Source organism: Sinocyclocheilus rhinocerous, unplaced genomic scaffold (genome assembly GCF_001515625.1).
Source record: "Sinocyclocheilus rhinocerous isolate Xijiao unplaced genomic scaffold, SAMN03320098_v1.1 scaffold282, whole genome shotgun sequence".
NCBI lineage: Eukaryota > Metazoa > Chordata > Actinopteri > Cypriniformes > Cyprinidae > Sinocyclocheilus > Sinocyclocheilus rhinocerous.
Genome location: NW_015626046.1, coordinates 68,122 through 87,337, shown reverse-complemented (window position 1 = coordinate 87,337; position 19,216 = coordinate 68,122). Strand labels below are relative to the sequence as shown.

The window sequence follows — 19,216 nt, the reverse complement described above, 5'->3', positions numbered from 1 at the left end:
TTAATATATTATTTTAAATAAAAGACTGTCTAATACATGTAAACATTTCTTTTGTTTTGTAGACCACGTTGCAACAGTCAAGAGGACAACACCGTGATCATCTACAGCCTTCTTAGTTACAAAGACTGAATGAATCTTATCCCTGTGAATAATGAGATTTAGCAAGCAGCTGTTGTTGAAATTTCTCTCTTTTTATTCAAAATAATTAAATGTCTATAGTTGCGAATAAATTTACATCGAGTACAAAATTACTATAGGGTCACACATTACAATGAGTATAAAAGCATTAAAGAAATAATTTATACAATGTACAGAGAAGATAAAAAAATATTAATAAATCCATATGTACATCTTTTTGCATGCATCTGTATTTACATCCACATTTAACATCACTTGACCAAAACATTCAAACACGGTGCATTTATGAAACAAATAAAATGCAATGTTGAAAAAAAAAAAAATGTTGAAACGAATAAAATGCAAAGTTCTATCTATATTAACTATATTAAATGGTTCTTTTTATCTTTACAAAAGGGATTATCGTTCACATTAAACTGAAAATGCATGTCTTTCCAAATCCATTGGACGTTCTTTCTTTCACCTGTTCCTTTAATCAAGATTTTATACAAGCCACAAGCATATGTTAGATGTGCAATAAATTAACATTAGTGATGTTATTAAGCTATGATATTATGCTCCCATTATGTCAGTAATATACTTTAACATGTCAACATCATATTCTACTTAGCTGCATTTTGCTTTTATCTGCTCACTACTGAATGTACATTCAGCTCAAGCAGCATTTGTCATGTACAGTATTTACAGTGCTGGATCACACTCATAATACTCCTCTACATCATACATTTGGTACAATCACAATTTAATAACAAACATAATCTAAATCACACAGGACTTGAACGTTTTGAACGTAGTCCTTTATGATGTTTGTATATTTGTTCCAAACTGCATCACTTAAATGTGAAGTATATAATTTATGAAGTTTTACATCTTTCAAACAGGTTTCTCAAACACTCCCCCATCTGTCACTGGTCGGACAAATAGATTGTCTCGCCTCAAAACTCACGCTATTGGTTGAGCCATGTTGGGCCATTCAAGAGGTTCAAACAAACAAATCAATGTTTTCATAGCATTGTGTCCTGTATAATATCTTCCTCTAGGCCTCTGCTGCTGGATCACCAGATTCTGGTTTCTTCCTACAAAAAAAAAAAGAGAGAATATATTGTTATTTCTACAATGCATGTGATAGAGGAAAATACAGAAGCTGCTTTCTGTGTTTATGAGGCAGCTGGATTGCTTTTTGGGGGAATGGATAATAGAGAAAATAATAAAAATTGTAAAACAAGAGTTAAAAATGGCAGTAGGAATAACAATAAAAATTTTGATTTAAAGCAATAGTTCACCAAAAATGAAAATTATGTGATGTTTTACTCATTGTTTACTATTATATAAGATCTAGGCAGTATAAATCACCATGCACATGTCATTTGCATGTATGTCATACGCAGTTTGAACAACTTGAGGAGTAAATGATGACAAACTGGTCATTTTTGAGTGAACAATTCTTTTAAACCTGGTTGCATAACAAAGCCCACATGCCATTTTTTTGTGAATGACAGCTTTGATTCTGCATTCAGCCCTTTGAGGTTGGCACCTACTCGAATTTGGTAAGAGGCACTTTGTCACACGTGACCTCTGAATGAATGCCATTCACTGCCCCATTGGATGACTGAAGCTTTGGGATGCTGCCTCGTGGTAGTGTTAGCCCGCTCAGCTTCATGTCTCTGTATCAAAGGACACATGAGGACTGAAGCTTAGGGGGGTGGAATCACACTCAAGAAAAAGCAAATCTGTCTAAATGCAAAGCTCTAAAATTGGATTTTTAGATAGAAAATGTGAAGTTAAAAAAATCTTAGACACCATCTTAGACATAATATCAAAAGCTCATAAGGCTAATTGCTTTTTGAGTTAGAATTAATCATTTTGTCTATATATATATATTATAAAAAATATTTAAAATAATATTTTATTAATCATTTACACTTCTATACCAAAGTAAAGTACCTTTTTGCACTTTCTTGATATGCATGTAGTTTACATACAGGAATAGTTCACCCAAAAATGAAAAATATGTGAGGACTTTTACTCACACAAAGGCTACCGTACAAATTCAGAAGACTTGTACAAGTCTTTTAGACTTCATTTATGATACTCTTATTGTGCTTTTTGTCTATTTTGGAACATTTTGCATCCACTTCCTTGTAGGAAAACATTTGAAATTGTTTTCCTACTGAGGACTTTTACTCACACAAAGGCTACCGTACAAATTCAGAAGACTTGTACAAGTCTTTTAGACTTCATTTATGATACTCTTATTGTGCTTTTTGTCTATTTTGGAACATTTTGCATCCACTTTCTTGTAGGAAAACAATTTCAAGTGTTTTTTTTCAAAATGTAAGAAGGGGTTACATTTTGGAGTGAACTATTTCTTTTAAGAACTATATGCAATCACCATAAACTAACACTATGTGCAAACAATTGTCCTTTGTTGGAAAACTAGGACAGAAAAGAAGAGTCATTTTGTCTATCTCTACAGCATGGGCACTTGAGGATGAAGTTGTGTTACCCAGTGGAATTATTGGCCTCTTCATCCATCCCTTTAGACTCTGACACTTTGTGTCCAAATAGTTTACGAGCGAGGAAATTAAGCAGGCCGCAGTGGTTGGTGTAGCAACAGAAAGCATCTACTGATACCATCAGCACCAAGAAGATGAACATTACAATTCCCACCACACCTCCTTTCCCTAACGCCGGCTGACTGACTGCAAGACAAGGAGAAATCAACTCATATCACTAAAGAGTGAAAAGGGTGAACTATTTGTTAAGCATATAATGCATAATATTATTGCACTTTTTGTAATCAATCCTACCAGGTTGTGGGACGGTGAAGTTCATTTTGGCAGTGCTGGAGGAGCCATTGTGGTTTACTGCATAAACTTCCATTTGATAGTTAGCATTGTACTGGAGATTATTCAGCTGGATTTTGCTGGAGTTTCCAGGAATTTCTTTTTCAGTCCATTCCTCATTCTCATTGTTCTGTTCCAAACGAGTGACATTTTACATTTAGATATATGGCTTGTACTTCACATATTTAAACAACAAGAAAAATGCATATACTGCTGAGATAAACTGAGAAGTTTTTGGCTGGACTTCAGACTGACCTCTTTGTATCGTACAATGTAGTGTAGGATAGGAGAGCCTCCATCTTTCAGCTGTTTAATAGGGATGGAGACTGAGTTTGTGTCCAACTTCTTCTCACTCAGAGACAGAATGGGGCTGTCGGGTTCCCCTAAATGAAGGAAAGAGGAAACATCAGATAAAGGGAACAAAGAAATAGTGTAACAGGTTGATCTTAGGGCTGGGTGATTTTGATTTAAAAATATTTTATTATTTTAATTTATATTTATTATTATTTTATTTTAATGATATTTATCATCAAATTATTTAATATTTATCATTCTAAAGTTTGGGGTTGGTACAAATTTTAATTAATATATATATATTTTTAAAATAAGTCTCTAATGCTCACCAAGGCTGCATTTGATAAAAATACAATAAAAACAGAAACATCGCGAAATATTATTATTATTATTATTTAAAACAACTGTTTTCTTTTTGAATATGTTTTAAAATGTTTTTATTTTCTACTTGTGATGTCAAAGCTGAATTTTCAGCATCATTACTCCAGTCTTTAGTGTCACACAATCCTTTAGAAATCATTCCAATATGATTAGCTGCTTAATATTTTTGTGGAAAATGTAATACAATTTTTTTTTTTTTTTTTTTGCAGGATTCTTTTTCAAAAGGATCCAAGTTCAAAAGAACACACACACACACACACACACATCCTACTGACCCCAAAATTTTGAACGGTACAGTTTAAATATTGTTTTGCTCTTAAACAGCTAATTTCTAAAATTATTTAAAATGTTTAATGCAAAAACTTAAATACAGTAAAGATATAGTTCTACACTAATTCATTTAATGAACACATGGAAGACGGATGTGAAGAATGAATCACTGAATCAGAATTTTGAATCACAGAAATGAATCAAACTTACCAACCCTAACACCGTTTTTGTTAAATGTAAGAAATTGTGTGTGATTTCTTACAAAACTAGTCATTGGTCAAATAAAAAGCACATTAAAATGATTGTAAATCACCCAACCCTAGTTAATCTAAGAATGCTATATTTGATGTTTCACTGTTGGCCTCTATATTATATTAAAGTTATCAGAGTATGTCTGCGTCATACTTAAGTAATTGCCAATCAAGTGGATAAGCTCCAAAATTATTCACTATAGTATAGATGTGTGAGAGCGGCAGACCAACATTTCATGCTTTCATGCTGAAGTAGTGATTTTCTCTGTTCTCGCTTTCTTCAGCATCGAAAACATGCAGGTAAACTCACTTTCACACGTCTATATCACAGTAAACAATTAGGCTTATGTTTTAGCCTATCAACTGGAGATGTATGCATTCAAAATTTTGATTTACCATCTACAAAGGAAGGTCAGAATAAGGCAGTGGACGGCCCCGGGACCAGGAGCAGGTTGTAATGCACGGAGAATGGTCATCATCAAGCAGGTGGCAATTAGATGAAGAATGGACAGCGGAAGCAAATCATGAACATATGTGATGAGCAAACAGGCACTGATGCATGACAAGAATGACAGCATGAATCAACTGCAATAAAAATGTCTTATTAAAATAACTGGCTAAAATGTCTTTGCATTATTTAAAAATAATGTTGGGACCGTAAACCAATGGCAAGATCCAAATGGTCCTAAGGTGTGACAAATTAATTTTTAATTTTCAGAAAGTACAAATATTGCATGTAGCCTCTCAATTTATTAAAGCCAATTTATTAAATGTCACAGCACAGGATATATCAACTATTTGTGTGCAGATTCCATTTTGCCTGCCAATAGCATAAAAAAAGTCACAACAATATTAATAATAGCTATCAACATCAAAAAAGGTGGATATGAAGCAGATGAAGTGAATAGACAGAAGAGAACTGATACTCACGTTGGGACTGTGTGAAGATCTTGTGTTCTGTGGAGAAGTTCCCCTGGTAATGAGAGTTTTTGGCAGCAAAGCGAATGGAGTACTCTGTGTACGGCTCAAGTCCCGTGATCACCAGAGGATCTACAAATGTGATTTCATCACACATTTGAATTTAAAAAACCATCAAAACATAAACTTAACTTCTCTGAGTGACTTATTTACTTGTGGGCTTGACAAGGCTTTGACTCCAGGTGTCTTCAGACGGTTTCTTCCACTGAAGGATGTACTGGGTAACGGAGGACCCTCCATCCTGCACTGAGGCACTCTGGATGAGGACAGAAGATGAGGGCCCCGGGGCCACACTGAACTTAGTGGGTGTCCCAGGCCAGGCTTTTGAGAGAGAGGAACAGAAGTTATTAATGAGAAGCAATATCGAAAGTTTATGCAAAAATGAAAAATATCAACAAACTGAAAAAAAAAAATCACCATTACTGAAGCCACTACAAGAGCCTTACTTATCAGCTGGAAGTCCTCAGTGGTTGTTCCCACCGTATTGCTGGCTATGCAGGAGTACAAGCCGCCATCAGAGGGCATTACATCTTCAAGAATCAGCTCAGATCCCTCCACATTCGTCTGCCCACACATGTTCATGCAAACAGGAAAGACAATAATAGACAGGAAAAAGTAATTAAGAATTAAGAATCCCCCCTCGCCGCCACCAACATCAATTACAATCCAATTATAAAAATAATTCTCTCAACCCAAGCAAGATTTTATTGTATTAAACATATTTCCAAAATGTTTTTGAAATTGCAAACCAAAATTTAGATGTTTCTCACCATTTTTTCTCTGGTTGTCTTCCTGAACCACTGTACGGTTGGAGTTGGATGTCCTGTGGCATTGCAGATCACAGATCCAGTTTCTCCTGGAATAACTGTCAGCTTGGTTTGATCCAAAACTACAGTTGGATGCTCTGAAAATGGTAAAAATTATAATAATTAATTAAATTAATTTAAAAAATGAATGCAAATGCTTGACTGATAAGCCAACCATTGTTGGAAACTTCAATAGAATAACCTACCTATATTCAACAGCTAAACCATGAATATCAAAATATGCATTGAGCCATAAATATAACTACTGTGGAAATATATTCATGTAATAAAGAGTCAAAATGTTTTTGTTAACCTACCTATATTCAACAGCTAAACCATGAATATCAAAATATGCTTTGAGCCATAAATATAACTACTGTGGAAATATATTCATGTAATAAAGAGTCAAAATGTTTTTGTTTGGGTCTGGTCCATTGGAGAGTGTCAATTTGATGCTTGCATGGCACCAAATTCCCCATATCTGTGTTTGTGACTATAGTAAACACCTGACTTCAAGAAGTAAAATGTTTTCTTGGAATAAATCTTTGGCTAAACAACATTTCCAAGAAAGGGAAATAAAGTAGAGTTGAGCCGTAAACACATAAATTCACTGCAGTTTACAGTCAGCGTGACACACCTTTCACAACCCATTTGACTTAAGAAGTGAAACAGGATATTCAGAAAAAAAGGTCATCTTGATTTTATTCTTCAGGAATTGATTGATTGGATCATGAAAAATGGGTGTTCCTATCCAAAAAATGCATTATGTAACATTTTACAACCAGTATAGGCCAACTGCCAAAACTTACTGCCATAAAGACTTTCATTAGGACAGTAAACATTCATTAAGATGGGGTCAATTTTGACATCATGTTAAACTTTGTTACTGTATATCGACTAAAAACATATTAATGCAGACCAACTGCCCTCATTTGATGCCTCTGCACTTTCAGCAATGTACAAATGCATCACTACATTTTATGTTTCTAGAGCCTTGTTTTACCTGAGACATCCAGAATAAACGTGGCGCTGTTTTCCCCGATCTTATTGGTAGCTATGCAGACATACTCTCCAAAATCGCTCCTGGTCACTGCAGAGATGGTGAGCTCACTCTTATCAGAGTTGAATTTGTAACGGGAGTCATCAGAAGGGGAAGGGCTGAGGGGAAAGATGCACAGTCTGTTTGCCACTATTGTTCATTAATACAACACAAATGTACTCATGGAAGGAGAACTAACAACTAAGAGACAAAGGGACAGCTCCAAATATACAAAATGGAAAGATGAAGCCTGAGACTAAAGAATATGTGTAAACACATAGTATAGACTCAGTAACAAAAACTTGTGAGCTACCATTTCTAACTGATTTCAATAAAATGTAGCATTAGCATGGTGCTACTAACAACATGTCTAATAAGCACAAACATGCTTAAGGGTAAAACCTTTTTGATTTCATATTTGATTGAACTATTTTTTTATTAATACTTTTCTGTATTTATAATATATTTATAATTTGATTTAAATACATTTTAAATCAAGTTTTAATTTGTATTTCTTACTTTTTATGGTTATTTTATTTCTTATGCATCTTTTATGATTATTTTAAAATCACTTTTATGTAAATTGCCATTGTGTATGAAATGTGCTATATACATAAACTTGCCTTGCCTTAGAAATAGGCCTAAATATGGTCTCTTGACACCTATTATGCTGCCTATGTAGGTAGCTCACTAGGTTTTGAATTGGAGCCATAGAGGTAGTCAGGATGGATTATACTAGTCAGACTAAGGATTATAGGTAAGCATGAATGAAATATTATAGCATTTTCTATTGATATACATACAATATCCATGAAATATTTGGAGTGGGTACTCCTTTGACCAGGCAGGCTATAGCCACAGTGGTGTTGGGTCCGGCAGAAACCTTTATTCCCTTCTGATTAATCAGGACAGTCGGTGGCTCTGGAGAATGGGATTTTTAAAGCAGATAGTAAGAGGACATATTCACCCAGGCAACACTAAGAACAAACTTGATTCATTCCTCTATGTCCTCACCATTAACAACAACAGAGATCTGGAGCTCCCTCATTATGGGGCGTCCCTTGATCCTGCCTTCACAAGTGTAGGTTCCACGGTCTTCTTGCTGAATTCCCAGAATCTGCAGAGACCTATCTGGCAGGATTCTGAGATGACCTCGTCCTGTACAAAGAGAAGAGGGAAGGCAGAGCGTGAGGAATGTCAAAAATGCAATAGTATTACTTTAGATTCATGAGACAAAGCCTTTAAAAGCCCACACGCACTCTTAAAAGGCCAGTTCACCCCAAAATCAAAAACTGTATCATTATTTAGCAAAATAGGCTCACTGGAAAAACATGCCTCTCCAAAACTCCAAAAATGTACCCAGGGCCATCTCAACGCGATCACCAACAGCTTTTATTACTTTTGACAGAAATTATGATTCTGGTTCATAACAAATCCTTGCACAATACGTTTGCATCTCCATATGTCTGGCTCATCTGATGTTGTAAACTTGCTCAGTAGCACACCTGGTACAGCACTGCACTTGAGATGTGGAGTGCTCAGTTACGAGTCCCGTGAACTACGACTTAACGCTCTATAAAAGAGCTCAAAGACGCAAGTTAAAACGGCATGGCTGCTTCAGCAAATGCGCTTTTATTTCACGCTTGCTTTTGTTAACAGTTAATTGTAGGTTGTACGTTTTTTCATAGAGCATTAACCTTTCAGCACCACTCACCGGACATTTCATTTTCCGAACTGCCGTGATACATTCAACCACGAATGTCATAAAACATTGCCAGATTCACGTTCATCTGATTCGGATAAAACTGAACATGCTTGTAGCTGCACTGCAGTGTTGTGAAATTTGCACGAAGGAACGGAATAAAACATGTTAGCAACCGCGCCCTTCACGCTCATCTGTTTCGAAATAAAATGAATTGCGCTCTTCGCGATACATAAACACTGAATAAAATGTTGCCAGATTCACGTTCATCTGTTTCGGTTGGATTTTAGCACTAATCACTGGACATTTCACGTTGAAAGTGCCGTGAAATATCCCTAAGTAGAAACGTTGCCACAGGTACGTTTTTTCATAGAGCCTGGGATGTTCTTAAGTCCCCCTCATATAATTCCAAATCCTGTGAAACACAAAAGGAGAAATGTGAGTAAATAATAACACACTTTTTTATTTTGGGGTGAACAGTCCCATTAAGGTTGTCAATGGTGGCGTTTACTTGAAATGGGGCAGGGCTTGATGTTTTGGAGCTGTTTATTTTGGCCTCTCCATCAGACAGGAAGAAAAAACACACTACAAACTGTTCACAGATGTTTCCCAACTACTAGTGAGAAACATCTCTTGATTTGGTTGCAAATCGGTTAGAAAACGATTGCACAGGTTCCTCCCACCCCATCGCCGGATCGTCCACCATCGCCATACTGCCATTCTGCCATCTACAGGCATCCCTGATAGCTATGAAGGTGAGGAGACCCCCATACCACATAAAAGAGCAGAAGGACCTGCAGCATGTCCATCCCCCCTACCGTCATCATTCACGATGCGATCGTTCCGAAACCAGAGGATCTCCACCGCAGGCTTCCCAGACACCACGCAGGGAATGGTCGCTGTCTGGTTCACCAGAAATTCATGGTACGTCGATGTGTTGCCAAAGTCCGGTGTTTCTGATTGTTGGACAAAATTTCACATGAGAATCATACACAAAATTTGTGAATTCACAAATAAATGTGTTCAGGAACCAGAAGATGGGAACCTACGGTAGACATAGATCTGGTAGTTACTCTTCTTCGTGCCGTGATCATTTTCAAATACGCAGGTATATATTCCAGCGTCATCTAATTCAAGGTTGTTCAAGGCCAGTTTACTCGAGGATTCATCAATTTTCTCGACTACATGCCGATCTGCATCAACGTCTTCATCACCTTTCAACCAACTCATTTCTCCCTCTGAATCAGCTGAACCACGCAACAGAAAAGAAAAGAAAACAATTTATTTGTATGGCACTTTTAAAAATACATATTGTTTCAAAGCAGCTTTACAAAAACAACTTGTTTCAATGTTACAATTAGGAAGTATTCTGCTATCAGCCAGAGATGGGTGTATGAATGTCCATATGGTATTAATTAGCAATAATATAATAGCTGATTAAAGTCATTTATTCAGTTAAGCAGACAACAAATGTGGTAGGCAGCAATAACTTGTGCTTGTAATGATTACAATATATGGAAAATATTACAATTTATACTGTAATATTTCATATTTATTGTAATACTTTATATTTACTTAATATGCAATATTGTAATATTTCACAGATTAACAACAAAACGACACCTTGGTTATTTTATGACAGCTAACATTTGTTGTTGTATGATATTTAAAACCCTACAAAAGTATTTGGACACAAAAATGGAACAAAACATCAAACCAAGTGCCATTTATTTTAAAGAAGGCACAAGCAAACTTTTCAGACAAACCATTTCACACAAAAAAGTGTTTGTTGGATTTCAAATGATAGAAACTTCAAAATGACAACAAAAAGTATTGTTGATACTTGAGGAGAACTGATACACTCACTAAAAATTACCTTGAGCCCTGATTTGTTTCAAAAATAGCTTCATTTACTTACACTTAGTTTGATATTTTGCAGCTAATGCAATGATATTAAGACATTTTTATGTGTATTAGTTGTACAGATATAATTTGGGGTCATTGTTTGTGTCAATTAGTCAGTTCTTAGTATTAAACACACCAACCTTTGCACAAGAGCAGAGTGTTCCTTCCCACCTGCACATCTGGGTCACTAGAGATGATGTCTAATTTAGCATCTAAAGTGAAAGGAAACACATAACCACAAATTATTAACAGTGAGCTTTACACTCTTCCAAAAATGTTGGATTCCCCAAAGAGCATTTCAGTGAACAGTTCTTAAAAGAACCATTTTTTAATGTTAAAGAACATTTTAAAATAAGATTTTTAAATCTATAAAGAACCTTCTGTGCAAAGGAAAGGCTACATAAAGGTTCTTCATGCAACCATATTTTAATAAAGAACCTTATATTTTTAAGAATTTGAGTTTTAAACAAGTGAGCTTTAATGCTGATTTTTTTTTCACGCCGAAGGAACGTTTTATTGCATCGCTACCACAAATAGCTCTGCTACTAATATTGGCTTACAGACAAGGAAAAGAGTAAATGGACATTGGAAATGACCGGCTTCCCTTGCAAAGCAATATTTCTTCCTGTATAAGCGATCAAAGACGTCGAGCTACAAAGAACAGAGCAACAATGTAATGGTTTTCTTTTCAAAGGGAAACAAAGTGATATTGTAAGTAATCTGCATATACTTTTTTGTTTCTATATATTTTGATCCGTAATCATTGAAATAGCTATGTGTCAACTCATGTAGATTGAGTCAACCTCTGGTTTATGCCATGTCAATTTTCATAGCAAGAGAAAAAGGAATCAGTTAAAAAGGTAAACAATCAAATTAATAAATAAATTTAGTAATAAAAAGAGAAAAATAAAAACGAGATAACAACATCAAACTGGATAAATGATAAAATACACAAATAAAATATATTTTATTAAAATTTATATGTACACTTGAGTTAAAAATTCTAGATTAACAAATCATAAAACCATATATTTGACTATTTACATGCACATTTCTGAAAATGCACATATTTCGGATGCAATATAAAATTTTCAACACAAATGATTTTGTCAGCACAGAAATATGAGTAAAACCTTTAAATTTAAATGTAACATTAAAATTTGCTTTGTTTAAAATTTAAACTGTATAATAAATCCCATATTTCCAAATAACAAATAATAAAATGATATAATATTGTATATATATGTGGCTATAAACATTTCTGAAATTGTGCATATTTTTCTGATGTAATACATTTCAATACAAATTATATTGTCAGCACAACAATATGGGTGAAAAATGTGCTTTAAAATTTAATTTTGATAATAAACCCCATTCCAAAGTGGTCTCACACTTTTGGACACCACTGTATAAAAGCAAGTCAATATGTAACAGAGAAATGAAGTTACACTCAAAGATTAGGAAAGTAAATCCCTGCTCACCTGTTAGTGTTGAGCATAAAAGAAGGAGTCCACACAGCCTGAGCATCATCATGCTTGCAGTCATCTCTTCCAGAGCACCTCTCTTGGAGTCTGACAGGCAACGTGTTCCCCATGGTTTTATATGCTATGACAGAGACAGACAGGAACCTGGTTATCTGGAGGATCTGCCCCCCAAACTCCCGATGCTTCATTCAGATGATGAAGCGCAGGGATGCGGAGCCGCGATGAAACGAGTCCTGCGGTCCCCTGACACTTGATGGAGGAAGATATTTTTATCTCACGATCTTGCATTTTATTGATGATTAAAAACATACGGAAGATAAAGAAACACATGCACATACACGTTACTGAATATAGGAAAAAGGGAATAAATTATTTATTAAATATGATTCTTTTTAATAGGCTATAGGCTAATTTATTTTTTAGTGGCTATAGGCCTACGTAATCAACAGTTATTTATATTATTATACTAACTAGAATATACTTTAAATATTTAATACTAATAAATAACTGACAAATAAACAAACAGAAGAACACAAATAAGTTTACTTATAGTTAACGTACATTTAAAAACTTAGCTTAACGTTTTATGATTTATGAAGTGTAGGTTCGCTGTTGTGCGGAAGTGACCTGATATTCAGTAGGCTACTACAGCAAAACTGAAAGTTTAATATTGATTTTATAGATTTATATAAACTAGCAATTAATGTACATTTTACAGTAATAAATTAGCCGTTTAGCATCAAATGAATGCCGCTAGACAACGCAGAGACTGAAAGCAGGTCTGGAGTATCTCATATGAGTGGAGCGGAGTGACTTCTCCTCCTCACTCAAAGCGTCTAGGTCTATAATCACTCCGCATTTCACTGCACCTTGCACACTAGAGAGAGAAACACCGCTGCTTCTTATAAGAGTAGCCTATGAACTGATTTTGTGAAAAAATTACATACTTTTGATTGTGTAACATAATAATAGTTTAATTTAATTTCCTACCGTATTGGCGAGAAATGAAGTAGCACGCTGATCTGCCAGTCGCCGGTCTTTCAAGCCGAACTCTCCTCGTGTCTTTGCATGACGCAGTTACAAGTTAATGACCAAATGTAGGCTATATTTTTTAAAAGTGTACAATGTTGTTGCAGATTAAATATAAAGTGGATAACATTAAGTGTTTTTTTCTTCTTTAGATTAGATATTAATTAACCGTTGGTCTCACATATCTGCCATGTTTGTAGTTTAAAGGGGTCATATGATGCGATTTCAGTTTTTCCTTTGTCTTTGGAGTGTTACAAGGTCTTGGTGCATAAAGAAGATCTGTAAAGTTGCAAAGACTGAAGTCTCAAACGGGGCATAGGGGAGAAACAATAATGTACAGTGTGTGGAAAATAATGTGTTTTTTGAACCTTAAACCGCATAAACACATTTCATTACACCAAATACACAAAATAATGTTCTTTTTAGCAACGTCATATGACCCCTTTAACACTTTTTATCCGTGTTTGTAGTTCTAATCGAATACTTATCCAACACGCAATGAACCTTTTTCACATTTCCGGGTTTCTCAGCAGCGGAAGTCGTCATAGTTGGGTTAACTTGAATAGCAGTGAATGGGAGAGAACCACAAATATATTTTTTGCATTCCCATTTGCTCAAATAGCAAAAGAAAAACTCATGACTTTCATGACTTTCAGTAAAAGGAAAAAAATTGAGAGAGACTTATAACGGCTGTCAGAAGAGAGAACGATGTCAAATTTACCGTCCCTCCTATAGACGCTGCATTAGAAAGAGACTCGCATTAGCGTTAACTGTTTTTTTTTGTAATTTGATGCAAAGGTGATATAACACAAAGAATAGTGTGATAAATGTACATAAATTTTTTTTTAAATACAAATATGAAAAACTTTTGAGGATTTACGATGCTGGACCCTTTTCACATTTACGGCTTTCTCTGAAGCGGAAGTCGTCATAGTTAACTTCTGTAGCGGTGAATGGGAGACTACATCAAATACTAATAATTTTTTTTTTTTTGCATTTCCATTTGCTCAAACGTTATGGGATTTACGATACTGATGATCATTGAAACAACTCCCATAGACGCTGCATTAGAAACACCCTCGCATTAGCGTTAACTGTTTTTTTTTGTAATTTGATGCAAAGGTGATATAACACAAAGAATAGTGTGATAAATGTACATAAATTTTTTTTTAAATACAAATATGAAAAACTTTTGAGGATTTACGATGCTGGACCCTTTTCACATTTACGGCTTTCTCTGAAGCGGAAGTCATCATAGTTAACTTCTGTAGCGGTGAATGGGAGACTACATCAAATACTAATAATTTTTTTTTTTTTGCATTTCCATTTGCTCAAACGTTATGGGATTTACGATACTGATGATCATTGAAATAAACACGTCATCACTCACAGTCTGTGAAAAGGGTCCATGTGGGCAATATTAACCGTTAAGAGTGTGCATGGATGTGCGTTTTGAATTGCCTCCAGAAATGGTAAACCATGGGTAGGCTACCTTTCCGATAATCACTTCAATACTACGATTTGGGATATGCTGATTCTAATTTCAAATACTATTTAGGACTGATAGTAGGCCTATATAAAATTGGACGCAGCAAGAGATCATGAATTAAGATAAAACACGAACTCGCTGACTAACCAAACCGCTTAATAGCTGGTAAAAAAACACAACTACATTTCCATTCGTGAGAGAAAACATGAATGTTTCAACTTTTAAAAAATACAGTCCTCGCGCCAGGCAAATCTGCGTTTACGCCGTACTGCTCACAGCTTGTCTGGAACAATAAATATATTTTATATAAAAATAATATTAAAATAAAAAATTTATTATCATAAAACCATTTATTGAGATTAAATCTTAATAGATTCTTAGATTCAATTCTTAGATAGAAATCTTAGATTAAATCTTAATCTTCAAAGTCAATCCTTGACCTTGAAATCTTATCAATTTATTACGCCCTTGAAGATGGTGTCACATGGAAAAAGGACTATCAGTAACTAAATGGTTTTTAACTCATACACAGATGTGTTTTCTCTAGGTTTAACACATACAAAACACTTGAATTAGAATGAATTCTATCCTCTAAGCTTGTTTGATTAAAAAGTACATACATCTAATTGTAGTCTATTTGATTCAATGCCATGATATGGATTAACACCAATGAAAGTGTGAGATTTCTGTAGAGACCAAAAAAGGAGTGTTCAACAAATCAGAAATGAGATTCAAGGAGTTACAATCCATTACAATGATGAAAGTCTTCATCCTAACACAAGCATGTCTTCCTAAAGGATGCAATGATTACAGTCACGTATCGTAGTAATGTAATCAGCAGAAGAGATGGTTTATAAACAAACAAAAGGTTATTTTTGTCTCTAGCAGAACAATCCACGTCAGTAGTTTGACTCACCTGCTCTGATAAATTAGAGCTCAGCACGTTTGCGTGCAGAAAACAATAGCTCTTGTTTCAGCCCCATGGGATGTGCCCTCACGTATCAATGATCACCACTGAATTTTGCCAGATTTTGACTAATTTAATGAATTAATACAAAACATCAAAGCACTTTACTGAAAACAGATCAAACTTGCACGACAATTTCTTTTGGCCAGGCAAGTCAGAATGTTAATTTATTCTACAATAGCCAACAAAACTAAACATTTATTTTCGGGACATATTTCAGAATATGTAGTAGCCTACAAAACTCTATATATATATACTCTATACATACATACATACATACATACATATATAGGGTCTGAATACTTTCCGTACCCACTGTATATATATATATATATACACACACACACACAAACACACACACACACATACATAAATTTTTTAAAATAAAATAACATTTATTAAATATTAAGTTTTATTTACAAGAACATTTAGAAAACCAAGGTATCAGAATTAAACTTATGTTGGCTTGACAAACATTGCATGCATGTTTAAGAAAGTTGACAATGACAGTCAGAGAAAGCAATATTTATTATAAAGCATTGTAATATAAAAGTTCAGGCCAGATTTTGTGGTTGTACAAAATAAATTAGATAATTAAAAATGACTAAATCATTGATATTATGTTATATTGATAGTTTGATAAATAAAACTAACGCTGACAAAGTTACAGAGGCTTCGGATGGTGTACATTAGCAACACAAAGGTCATGGAATGATCCAGGTAACACATGATAAGTTTCCCTGAACTGACAGAAGAAAAGTTATGGTCAAGGTCAACATGACTGATAAGTGACAAGTTTACTGCCTGCTATTCTCACTCTCTGATAAGTTTTCAAGGCCAGAACAAATGCCAAATCAGTCAGAACACTCTCTAAATATTGACATGAAATCTCCACTTTACTGATGTGAATAGAACTATGTCTAATTCTCTGTCTTCCTGTAAGCATAAGCATCTTCAATTACTTCAATTACTCTGTGACCTATATAAGAAGTTTTATAATGCTCCACTGTGGAGCACGTCTGCTTTTTGGCAGTGATTGAGCACAATCTAACTGGGTTTATCTGGTGGCAATGGTTTATTTAACTGGAAATAAAGTGAAAACATCATCAGTCACAGCACAGAGCAGTCGGGCATGCAGAAGCTATGATGCAAGACCTTATCTTCAAAGCCAAAGGTAGAGAAAGCTGAATTCATTTTAAGACTTTATCTTTCGAAATAAAAAGCCTCATCCCCCTGAGTGTGAACATCCTGGAAATTGGCCGTTTTGGGATCCAAAATAAAGTAGCAGTTAGAATCCAAATGGCTTCACAATAGTAATTTCGGTGGGAAGATTATCAGTGAATAACATAATTTTGGTCTGTTTTTCATACTACACTCCAAAAAAAAATTTAAAATAAAAAAGTAAAAATAGGGAAATTAAGGAATGCTCCATATTGATTTTTTTTACAGGTGCTTTACCTATATTTTGAATTTTTGCACTGCATTTTGTCGTGTTTTAGAGTTAACAGAAATGTCCATAAAATTAATGGATAATGTCCTGGCAGAAAATTAGCAATACATTTTCTGTTTGTTTGTTTATTTAAGCTATTATTTTGTAGCTTTAGATGATTTGGAATATCATAAATCATATATAATAGTCATAAAATGATTGTAATTTCAACAGTAAAAGACTGTAAAAATGTTACCGTAAAAACTTCCATATTGGTTAACAGTAATTTCCATTAGTAAAAAAAATCTAATTGGACATTTCTTGTGATTTTACAGTAAAAAAACCCCGTTAAATTTACAATTTTTTAAGTAAAAAAGTCAACTTGTAGTGGGGAAAAAAACATAAATTGACATTCCCAGAATTTCCTGTGTGATATTTGATGGTTTTCCATTTAAATAACTTTTTCTTATCAGTTACTGTATGTACATTAGAGTTTTATGTTACATCTTATGTTGTTAAATGAATGTTTCTGGCATTATTTGAATGAGCTCTTATCTATTATCTATGTAACTTTAATCATTACCATCATTTTGTGTGTGTGTGTTTCTCAGTGTATTATAAAGGGTAACAGGTAAGCCACTTTAGTTCAGGGACCAATTCTCACTATTAACTTGTTGTTTATTTGCATGCATTTTACTAGCATATTTTATGATTATTGGTATAAAACACAGAGTATTAGTGCCTTATTCTGCACAACCATATTTTAGATTCTTTAATCCCACCCCAAACCTACAATTAACAACTACCTTACTAACTACTAATAAGCAACAAATTAGGAGTTTATTGAGAAAAAATTTGTAGTTAATAGTGAGAATTGAACCTTAAAATAAAGTGGGACCAAGGAACAAAACCGATATCAGTTATTGAAATATATGTTTTTGTTTGTTTGTTTTTTACTGTAAAGTTCAAACCATAAAACCTAAAATGTTGCTACCATCATTTTTCTGGCAACCACAGCTGACATTGTTTTACCAGAAATTTCACAGATTTTTACATTGTTTAATACCACTTTTATGGTGGTTTATTTGCTCTTTTTGGTGCTCAGCAATAAAAAAAGAGACATCTTTCTTTTTGTGTTTCACAAATGAAACAACACTGAAGGGTGAGTAAATGCTGACAAATGTTTATTTTTGCCAGAACTGTTCTCTGAATCCCATTTTGGTAGCAACATGTAATCTGGTTTTCCACCAACTGCGAGATCTGTGCCACTCCTGTTCCCTCTGAGAGACCTCCACACCTCTGACCTTATCAGCAAGCACGGCTTCCCAGCACCTCGATGCTTGATAGCAGGTCAATCAGAGGCAATGCATGGTCTCATGCAACGGTCCTCTGGGCCTCTGGGAATGAAGTCCACCCACTAACGACCTGATATCAGAGTGATAATCGGCCCCACTCATTTTCTTTCATTATGAGGGAGCATGTGCTTTCAAAGCTGGGCAGTGGGAGATGAAAAGAAGGTTGTTATTTGTTCTTTTTCAACACTTCTCTACATTTCAGTACATTTTAGGCCTTGATTATAATGTCTTTTCACTTTGAAAAGGATCCCATGGAAGCTCGGATGATCTGTAGTACATGTCCCAAGCATTTACCAAATCTCCAGAGTAAAGGAACTTCCCTTTTAAGACCCCCAAAACAATGAGCCCACTCCCACCAGTTTAGGGATGCCACACGACGCCAGCAACTGTTCCCGTCTTTGTCCTTCTCTCGGTCTAGTAAACAAACAATAGTTGCACAGACAATGGGGTGTAGTCTGGAGCCAGTAGCGTAGTGCTGACATGTAATAAAAACATGCTAGTAAGAAACGCATGCAAACACGCACGCAGGCGTTTAGGATATTGTCTGAGACAGCTGCGCTGGGCGTGACCAGATGCTTCAGGAAGAGCGGGCAGACGCCAGACAAACTCCTGTGATATCTGCACACACAGCCTAAAATTACATTTGCAAACATGCTGATTCCGTAAAGACAGTGGATAGATGTCAAAAAAGGAATGATAGTGATTATTTAATTTTATTGGATTGACAAAATAATTAACTTGAAACCAAATTTGTAATTGATCCTCGAGCTGTCAAGCTACATTCAGCAAGCTAGCTGTTCTGTCTTAGTGTAGATCTTTTACAACTGATTGAACTTACACATTTCTTGTAGTG

The 19,216-nt window shown here is 34.9% G+C and overlaps 1 protein-coding gene across 4 annotated transcripts in view; it reads right to left on the bottom strand.

Annotated features, from left to right (window-relative positions):
- Positions 1-224: 224 nt before the first annotated feature.
- Positions 225-19,216, bottom strand: part of LOC107709588 (neural cell adhesion molecule 1-B-like) — a 25,221-nt gene continuing 6,229 nt past the window's right edge. Inside the window, exons 3-19 of one of the 4 annotated variants that reach the window (XM_016514104.1) lie at positions 12,092-12,215; positions 10,751-10,822; positions 9,755-9,952; positions 9,479-9,661; positions 8,018-8,161; positions 7,807-7,924; positions 6,968-7,122; positions 5,929-6,062; positions 5,605-5,722; positions 5,312-5,479; positions 5,111-5,230; positions 4,577-4,579; positions 3,240-3,367; positions 2,949-3,114; positions 2,645-2,840; positions 1,677-1,802; positions 225-1,214 (exon numbers count right to left, since the gene is read on the bottom strand). In XM_016514104.1, the coding sequence (XP_016369590.1) occupies positions 1,175-1,214; positions 1,677-1,802; positions 2,645-2,840; positions 2,949-3,114; positions 3,240-3,367; positions 4,577-4,579; positions 5,111-5,230; positions 5,312-5,479; positions 5,605-5,722; positions 5,929-6,062; positions 6,968-7,122; positions 7,807-7,924; positions 8,018-8,161; positions 9,479-9,661; positions 9,755-9,952; positions 10,751-10,822; positions 12,092-12,155 (2,133 nt within the window). In that variant the 5' untranslated portion in view covers positions 12,156-12,215 and the 3' untranslated portion in view covers positions 225-1,174. The remainder of the gene's footprint in view (positions 1,215-1,676; positions 1,803-2,644; positions 2,841-2,948; positions 3,115-3,239; positions 3,368-4,576; positions 4,580-5,110; positions 5,231-5,311; positions 5,480-5,604; positions 5,723-5,928; positions 6,063-6,967; positions 7,123-7,806; positions 7,925-8,017; positions 8,162-9,478; positions 9,662-9,754; positions 9,953-10,750; positions 10,823-12,091; positions 12,216-19,216) is intronic. The other 3 variants (XM_016514118.1, XM_016514127.1, XM_016514110.1) reach the window with 3 other exon arrangements.